The sequence below is a fragment of the Lactuca virosa genome, chromosome 8 (genome assembly GCF_052849685.1).
Source record: "Lactuca virosa cultivar CGN04683 chromosome 8, Lactuca_virosa_CGN04683_v6, whole genome shotgun sequence".
In the NCBI taxonomy this organism is placed as follows: domain Eukaryota; kingdom Viridiplantae; phylum Streptophyta; class Magnoliopsida; order Asterales; family Asteraceae; genus Lactuca; species Lactuca virosa.
The window spans coordinates 299,388,834-299,397,396 of NC_136433.1; the positions used below are offsets into that span (position 1 = coordinate 299,388,834).

The following is an 8,563-nucleotide window of genomic DNA, read 5'->3' on the forward strand; positions in this document are numbered from 1 at the left end:
TGCAGAGAAATCCCTGTAACAGTACTGTTTGCAACGATGATTAAAATAATCCTTAGGACAGATCCTTAGGAATGACCATAGAAAGAAGCCTACTGACATGTATTGCGGAGAAATCCATATAACAATACTGTCAGCAATGATGACTAAGATAACCCTTAAGATAAAACCTTAGGGAAGAATAAAGAAGAAAACATGGATGCGTAATCGGGTTAATTGTTTGATAATTAAACATATTAACTATATTATTGTGGGTTGAAAACCCTATGTACTCACCAGGTTTCCCAACCTGACCCACTCAGTTTCTTTGTATCACAGGTAGTGGTACAAAGGTACATGCATGATGAGATATTCAAGGAGATGTAGACTGTTAGTCTAAGATATTGTAAGGTCTGTTTATGCTTATGTTTTGTATCAGTTATGACTGATGAGTTTTGAGCACTATAACATCCCTATGGTGCACATACAACCCTAATGCTTTGGATCTAAGTTTTCTCTAGTTGTACATGCAATTTTTTCATTTTTCCAAAGCATGAAGCCTATCTAGCATACAACTTAATATTTGAACCATAAAAACTAGTTAGAGTAATACCTCTTGTTGTAGCTTGTTGAACTTGGCCTTTCAAGAGCTTAGCACCTCAAATGTGATGCATCTAATAAGTTACAAACACCACCAACAATTGAAGGACAATGAGAGAAAGCTTGGAGGCACCAAATCGGCTATGGCTTCTTCTTGGAATACACATGTGTCGATTTTAGGGCTTAGGGGCTACATTTATAGTGTAGAATTTCAAGGGTCACTTGTAAACCCTAATCCATACACTTAGGCTTATGATCCAATAACTCATTTGGACTAACACTTCATGGACTTTCACATAATCTTAGTCCATCACAAATCAATCATGGATCATTAGCTCAAACTTAATGTATCACTGATTTACATAATCAGTCCCCATTAATTTAATTAGTCTCTTTTGATCACTAAATTAATTTCAAATTAATTCTTGATCAATACTAATTAAATAATATGATTTCTCAATTAATATATTATACTTATAATATATTAATAAATCATGAATAACCTCTTTCTCAAATATCTATCCTATCAAATTGTTCTGGTGAATGCAACCCAAAAGGACCATGTTATATCGGGTGAAGTACATACCTATTATAGTTATGGGCAAGACACCTAATCCAACAATGACATCCCAAGCTTTTATAAATCAATGAAAAACATTTCTTCGGAAATACTTTTACAGGACCAAATTCCGCATTTATAAATAAATGTTGTTTTAAATAAGCGTAAATAAACAATTTTAAAATGGCCGTAAAAATGGGGATGTCACTATTTGCATCCCTCCTAATAGCTAATAGATCTTATCCTCTAACTATACCCTTTAAAAAGCAACCATCAAGCCCAATTATAGGCCTGCACCCTTCTATCTAACCATTCCTTATAGCTTTAAAACACACATAATACTTGGAAAACAAAGTTGTGGATTCTAGCATGAGGTCCACATCCAACCTCACAGTAGACCCAAGATTTGTCCTCAAAATTTCCTGATCATAGGCCACAGTCTCCCATAATGCTCAATAAGACTTCCTTCAATCTCTTGTAATGCATATTTCTTTGCATTTCTACATTGTCCCAAACTCACATTTATGTTGAAGTTTGTGGACACGTTAGCTTTCATCTTCATTAAACTCATTTTGGCTTCTCTATATTTCACTCATAAAATGTTTGCCTATCCATTTATAAGTTACTATTGACCCAAACTTAAACACCCTAATCGAGTTTACGGACCAAATGTGATTTTGAAGTCTATTTTAATGAGGGGCAATCCACGTCATTTCCACGTAATGATTCTTTTCTACGTATTAAAATACAAACATGTGAAACCGTCTATAACCGATCATATTAGTATCATGTACACGTTTCAATAAATAGAAGGGTTAATACATGAAAAATAATTTAAGGACCAAATGTGAACAAAAAACATAAATAGAAAGGTTAATAGAGGAAAAATAATTTAATGATCAAATGTGAACAAAAACTAACATACGTTATCCTTTCAAGTCATTATCCCAATAAAATAAAGGGGCAATTACTAATCTAGCCAAATTAAGGAAGTGATTAGCAATTTTTAGCCAAAAATTAGTAAATGTCCAAATATAGCCCACGAAACAGTAGGTTTATATATTCGTCTACTGTTTCGTCAATTCGTTTACTGTTTCGTGTTTTGTATAATTTTTTTTTTTCATTTCTAAGATACAAAATCGTAGGTTTTTTAAAACCTACGGTTTCCTCTCGTTTTAGCTACGGTTTTGGGAAAAAATACGTTTATTTTTATTTTTATTTTTAAAGTCTACTGTTTTGGGGTTTAATCTACTGTTTTGTCAAAAAAGCTACGGTTTTATTATTATTATTATTATTTTTTGTGATATAGAGTATTAAAAAGAGTGTTTATAAGATGTATAATTATTTTAACAATTATTTTGTATCTTAGAAATGAAAAAAAAATTATACAAAACACGAAACAGTAGACGAATTGGCGAAACAGTAGACGAATTACCACAAAAGAGTAGTCAACTGCTGTTGACCGTAGTCAACTATAGGTTGACTATTCTTTTGTGAGCTATTTTTGGCTAATAAGTTTTTTTTTTTGCTATTATTTAATAAGTAGTTAGCAATTATGGCTAGATTTGTAATTTCCCTTGAAATAAATAGAAACAATCGAGTGAAAAAATAGTTAGTTTTGGAAAAAGGACCAAATATGTAGATTTTCCTTAAACAAAATGAAAGGAATAGTCGGGAAAATAAACCAATCCATTCCCTACCAAGATTCGTTCGCATATTGGTTTCCTTCGTCTCCAGGCGATCATGATTTCTATGATAAATTAGGTTGTCAAAAAATTTATTCTGTTGAAGCCTTCAAGCCCTGATCGATAGTGACCATGAGCATTTGATTTCCCTTTTTGCGGATTTTCACTATAGATTAGCAGTTGAAACTTCCTCAACTTGTTTGTTCGTGTTTGAATCCACTGATTTACGGATTTTCATGATCGTCTCTCTGTTTCAATTTCTGTATTGTGAACTGGTAAGTGTTGCATGTTTAATTACGATGTTCCATTGATTCCGATAAAGTTGATAGTTGAATATCTCTGCTGTGGTTTCTGTTTAGTAGAACCAGTTTGTAGAGGGGATTCGTGAAGTTGAACAAAATTTAGGTTTTACTCTGCTTCCAATCTATTTTTATTCGCATAATTAGTCAATTAGCATTTTCGTGGAGCTGTGAATAACATCATCATAGGGTTTTCAGTCGAATCATGAAGTCTTTAAGATCAGTCATTTTGAAATTTTAGATATTACAGTAGCTTGGCTTGATCTTCCTGTTCTATTTAGCATTATACCATGGTGTGTATAGATCAGTAAGTTGTTAATAAGTATAGATTTTGACATAACTTACAGGTATTATATTAGCCAAGGAAATTGCTTTGTATGAATTGCTTATTGCTGTATACAACCCTCAAATTTTAGGAAAGGAAGATAGTTGTCCATCTCCATGCCCCCCTTTATCCATTATAATAACAATTGGGTTTAGTATTCTTTGAATGGTTTTATTTGATAAAAGTAGTTGCATTTAAAATACAACAATCCCTCATATAAGGGGCATTATAGGTATCTTATTGCTAGTCAAAGGCATTCATTGATGTTATTATTAGTTTGATTTTTGTGTGTCATAGATGATATCTATTGATTTGATGTTATTCATGTCAATGACAAAATTGAAAATCCCTTTGCAATTTTAGTATCTTTTAGGTAATTGTTTATTTTTGTTATTTCTCTAATTTTTTGAAAGTAGTTGACCATTTTAGGACCACAACATTTGTGTTCATATCAAATTCTGAATTAAATATTTTTCAGGAGAAAAACATTGATAGAGTGGGCTTCTTTTCATTTTCTTTTGATATTTATCTGTAGTTAAGACATTTCTGCAACGTTTTTACCAAAATGCCCCCAACAAAAAAAGGTAAAGCTAAAGCCAAGTCAACAGAGTCAACACCTCCATCACCTTCTACAACCAAATTCCCTGGATGCATGCGATTTATCCCCCCTTCATCTGTAGCTGTCACCATACATGCCAAACCTGGTTCAAAAGTTGCAACCATTACAGGTCTTTTTCTACTTAAGGTTGAATACAAGAAATAATAGCATAGCATCCTACTTCCCATTTCTTCTTATTACAACATTCTACTTTGCAAAACCTACTCAATTATAGCAATGTCATTCAGTTACAAAACAACTTTCATTGCTATAATTGGAATGATTTGTTTAAATTATAATGTCCTAATTATCAAAAGGCTGAAACTACAATGCTATAAATGAGTAGATTTTCAAAGGATAAGAAAAAAGTGATATCACAATCGTGTAATAGAAAAAAAAAGTAAAATAAAACTAGGAGGCTATAATAAAGAAATAAATGAAAGTACATTGCTATTTCTTGCAAACAATTCTTTTTATCTCTTTAGTCTACTAATCTTTGTTGCATGTATTGGAAATATATATATATATATATATATAGATTTTGATGATGATGGTTTAGGAGTACAAATTGATGCACCTGCAAAGGATGGTGAAGCCAATGCTGCACTCCTTGATTTTATAAGCTCGGTAATCCTTTTTCCACAACTTTTGAGTTAAGAAATAGCAACATACTTTCAAATATATGTTTATTATATTTATAGCATATCACTTTCAAAATCCCTCAGGGTTATTTATTTCTCACTATTTAGTATATATAGACTCAAGTTATATTTGTTGCCATTTATATATGATATAGGTTATAGGGGTAAAAAAGAGGCAAGTTTCATTGGGTGCTGGGTCGAAATCAAGGGACAAGGTTCTGATAGTTGAAGGTGTATCACTAGAGGCAGTGTATAATGCTCTCGATACAGAATTACATAATCCCTAATCAACAAAATGACATTTGTTTTTTTAATCAGCATGTCACCCCAAGATTGAAGCATGTGGGATTCGAACCATGTCATCAAAATGACTTTTATTTGTATTGTTGGGATCACTTGAGAAAACAAATTTATGATGAACCTATGTTGAGATGGCAAAAGATGATGAAGTAGTCTATTAATTGTATTAGATAATAATGAAGTGCACAATAACATGTTTCAAAATAATATATGGATACAAAGATAACCAGGGGAAAATACGGAAACCACCATTAGTTATGGGTATGTACAAAAGTAACCCCAAATAATACATAATTACCAAAGCATACTCTTAACACACATACGACCCTCCTCTTTTGTACATCCGGCCATCTATCTAGGAAACAATAGTGTTATCATGTATTCATCATCCAACGATGAAACAGAGTTAAGTAAACTGTTACTTTCTTCGGTGAAAAAGGCTGGTTGTTTAGGTGGAGACAATACACCATCACTAATCAACATAAGAACCACTGATAACATAGTCGGCCTATCTTCTGCATGATGTTGCACACACAATAATCCAATATGTATTGATCGTTGTATTTCACACATGAGTTACGTAAAGACACACTCATGAGTTCAATGGACTTGCCTTCCTTATAGAGTCTCCATGCCTGATCCAAACCCATCATAGATCATATAAGTATGTCAAAGCCCAAAGGGTGATCTTAGTTTTACATCTATCGTTTTTATTCTACCTGATTAACTTACATGTCCAAGAAGGTTGTCACTACGAGCCTCGTGAGAGAATTCTCTGTTTTTCTTCCCACTTACTATCTCTAGCACAAGAACACCAAAACTAAATACATCTGACTTTATTGAGAAACGGCCGTGTATTGCATACTCTGGAGAAATGTATCCACTGCACCCAAGTTCAGTTCATAAACACATTATTGCTAGGATTTTGTGTCTACTTTATTTGAAAACTTCCCATTTTCATTGGAAGGAAATGCTAAAATGTTTTATAGATTCTTACTGTGTTCCAACCACCTTCTTTGTCTTAGCTGTGGCATCCTCTCCTACAAACTTTCTTGCAAGCCCAAAATCAGATATTTTTGGATTCATTTGGTTGTCCAACAATATATTACCTGCCTTGAGATCTCTATGGATGATTTGGAGGCGGGAATCTTGATGTAAATAAAGAATACCTCGTGCCATACCATGGATAATGTTAAAGCGTTGAGGCCAATCAAGCATTGAACTTCTAGTTTCATCTGCTCAATATGAACTACTTAGTCAATGCAAGTCGACTACAAATGTGTAAATGTAAGAAATTAGAGAGGATCAAACCAAATAGAAATGAGTCCAAGCTTTTGTTATGCATGTATTCATAAATTAGAATCTTTTCATTACCATGAATGCAATATCCAAGGAGCTTCACAAGATTCCGATGCTGAAGTTTGGCGATACAAATGACTTCATTCCGGAACTCTTCGTATCCTTGTTGGGATGTTTTTGAGAGCCGCTTTACAGCTACTACTTTTCCGTCTTCCAACACACCCTAATTAAAAGTTATATTTATATATTGGAGCTTGTGATTAAAAAATTCCTCAAGTATTACCTTTTATTCAGAAAACATCAATATGTTACCTTGTAAACTGGACCAAAACCACCTTCTCCAATCTTATTGTTAATGCTAAAGTTATTAGTAGCCTTTGCTATTCTATACAGGCTGAAAAAAGGTAATTCATCAAAGTTTTCCATCTGAACTTTATCCTTATCAAATGTCTGCCCCCTGTTCCCTACACAAGTTCACTTTCAACTTGTCATTATTGCATGCATCTGCCAAAAATCATACTCATACAAACTTGTACTTAGTCATAATGTTTGTTAATGTTTCATTTCTTGAAGCATAAAAAATGACTTGTTTATGTTTACCTCGTCCTTTCTTGTGAGGCCTTTTCATTTTCTTTCTACAAGCATATGCTACTGCAGACACAAGCATTGCTGCTGAAGAAACGGAAAGCGCTATAATGACAACTGCCTTCTTGTTAAAACCGGATTTACCTTTTTCTAATAAATACAATAATTAGTAAGACAACGTCCATAAAGACCACAACGTCCATAAAGACTACATGTATCAACAACTATATTTCCATACACGGCCCATTCTTGTGTTCGCTCAACCCAATTCGACTGCATTATAATGCCATCATGCATAATAATCATTCTAAAAAGAACAGAAGTCTTGAGTGTAAATCTATAATACATCTCCTTGTCGTTAACAGTAAACTCTATAAAGAAAATTGGACCCGTGTTTTCAAAAGGACGCCCACGAAACCAAAGACCATTTCATGGTCCAACCCTGGCGTGTTTCACTAGACCTTTTTCCATAAATAACTGTGGATATCCATTCGGGTCTAACCAGAGTTTATACAGACCAATAGAGGGATCATCAGGGCTTTTCCATGATGATAAGTAGCTCTCTCTTCCTGTTGTCAAATCCTTCCCAATTTTCATCCCTGGTAGCAACGTGTTACCAGGAAAGTCAAAACTTTGCCAGATTAGATTTTCTTTTCTGCTATTTTCCCACACCACAAGATTTCCATTGTCGAGAAGTTGTGCCACTGGATTTATATTATTCATAGATACTATCAAATCTGATGACCAGATTATAGGATTACCACCACTAAGAATCTGAAGGGTTCCTTCTGTAGTGAGTTCAAACATGCCTGATGTGTCGATAACTGGTCTCTCCCTGTTAGCAACCCACACAACGGTTAATGGTGATATCTTCATGTACCATATTCCCAGGTACCGATTCTTGGACTCGCCGGGGCTAAAAAATCCCAGTTCAAACGTCTCTCCCTCTGAAACAATGGAGTTGCCATCTTTGATTGGTTGATATGCAGATATTGTATCTACTGCAGCAGAACCCGACATAAAGAAGAAGAATATGGTACTAGACACTAACATAAATATGGGTCGATACTCCATGGACATATGTTCTCGAAAATGGTTGGTAAGCTTTGTTGGATTTATGCAATTCCTATTATGTGTGAGATTATAGCGATTCAAATTACGGTTAAGAAAGTTCCTTTTTCCACATTGACTGGAAGACGACTATACAGGGGAGAAAAAAAGAATATAGAAAGCGTGTGGAGAAGAAGGAAGGTAACAGCGAAGAAAAAACCCCCCAACTTGGGTGGTCTCAATCAATAAACTGTAGAATATATACAGAATAATTACAAGGGTAAAATAGGAAATACACTGGATTATAAGGCAAAGATTATGCATTACAGGACATAAATGTTTATTACCAAGCCAACCATGATGAAAATATATAAAACACGTTATTTTGTTATTATATTTACGCTTACACCCCCCTCAAGTAAGACGTCCTAAAGGAAGGCGCAATTTGACAAATAAGGCATTAAACCTGACTTTAGAAAAGACCATTTATGAACAACTCTGCTAACCGATCATCGGTGTAGCTTTAAAAATCCACGAGTGACCGGTTCTCGTATGAAATGATAGTCTATCTCATCGTGACTAGCAGGCCCGGCCGTGACATGTCGGAGTCCTTGTACGAAAATCAAAGTGAGGCCCCATAAAAATT

General features: G+C 34.1%; 1 protein-coding gene and 2 pseudogenes across 4 annotated transcripts; 1 reads left to right on the plus strand and 2 right to left on the minus strand.

The window, feature by feature from the left end:
- The first annotated feature begins 2,789 nt into the window (after window positions 1–2,789).
- LOC145129776 (uncharacterized) lies at window positions 2,790–5,138 on the plus strand. 3 transcript variants are annotated; one of them, XM_079064575.1, is made up of 4 exons: window positions 2,790–3,095; window positions 3,923–4,172; window positions 4,581–4,669; window positions 4,839–5,138. In XM_079064575.1, the coding sequence occupies exons 2-4, from the start codon at window positions 4,010–4,012 to the stop codon at window positions 4,968–4,970; spliced, it is 384 nt and encodes a 127-aa protein (XP_078920701.1). In that variant the 5' UTR covers window positions 2,790–3,095; window positions 3,923–4,009; the 3' UTR covers window positions 4,971–5,138. The 3 variants fall into 3 exon arrangements, with proteins under 3 accessions (XP_078920701.1, XP_078920700.1, XP_078920702.1); XM_079064574.1 differs by having other exon boundaries at window positions 2,791–3,095; window positions 3,980–4,172; XM_079064576.1 differs by lacking the exon at window positions 2,790–3,095 and adding an exon at window positions 3,132–3,225 and having other exon boundaries at window positions 3,980–4,172.
- Window positions 5,139–5,160: 22 nt separating this feature from the next.
- Window positions 5,161–8,134, minus strand: LOC145129775 (G-type lectin S-receptor-like serine/threonine-protein kinase SD1-1; annotated as a pseudogene). Its single transcript, XR_013717660.1, has 6 exons — window positions 6,883–8,134; window positions 6,595–6,746; window positions 6,358–6,505; window positions 5,981–6,218; window positions 5,716–5,866; window positions 5,161–5,618 (listed from the first exon to the last, which is right to left on the minus strand). The product of XR_013717660.1 is annotated as a G-type lectin S-receptor-like serine/threonine-protein kinase SD1-1 (transcript).
- LOC145131651 (G-type lectin S-receptor-like serine/threonine-protein kinase At4g27290 pseudogene) lies at window positions 7,297–7,887 on the minus strand (annotated as a pseudogene).
- Window positions 8,135–8,563: the final 429 nt, after the last annotated feature.

What these genes read in the sequence shown, in the direction of transcription:
- LOC145129776 (XM_079064574.1), top strand. Translation starts at nt 3,057, where the DNA reads ATGATCGTCTCTCTGTTTCAATTTCTGTATTGTGAACTG. An exon ending in AATTTCTGTATTGTGAACTG is followed by an intron (nt 3,096 to 3,979) that starts GTAAGTGTTGCA and finishes ATTTATCTGTAG; the next exon opens with TTAAGACATTTCTGCAACGT. An exon ending in TCCTTGATTTTATAAGCTCG is followed by an intron (nt 4,670 to 4,838) that starts GTAATCCTTTTT and finishes TATATGATATAG; the next exon opens with GTTATAGGGGTAAAAAAGAG.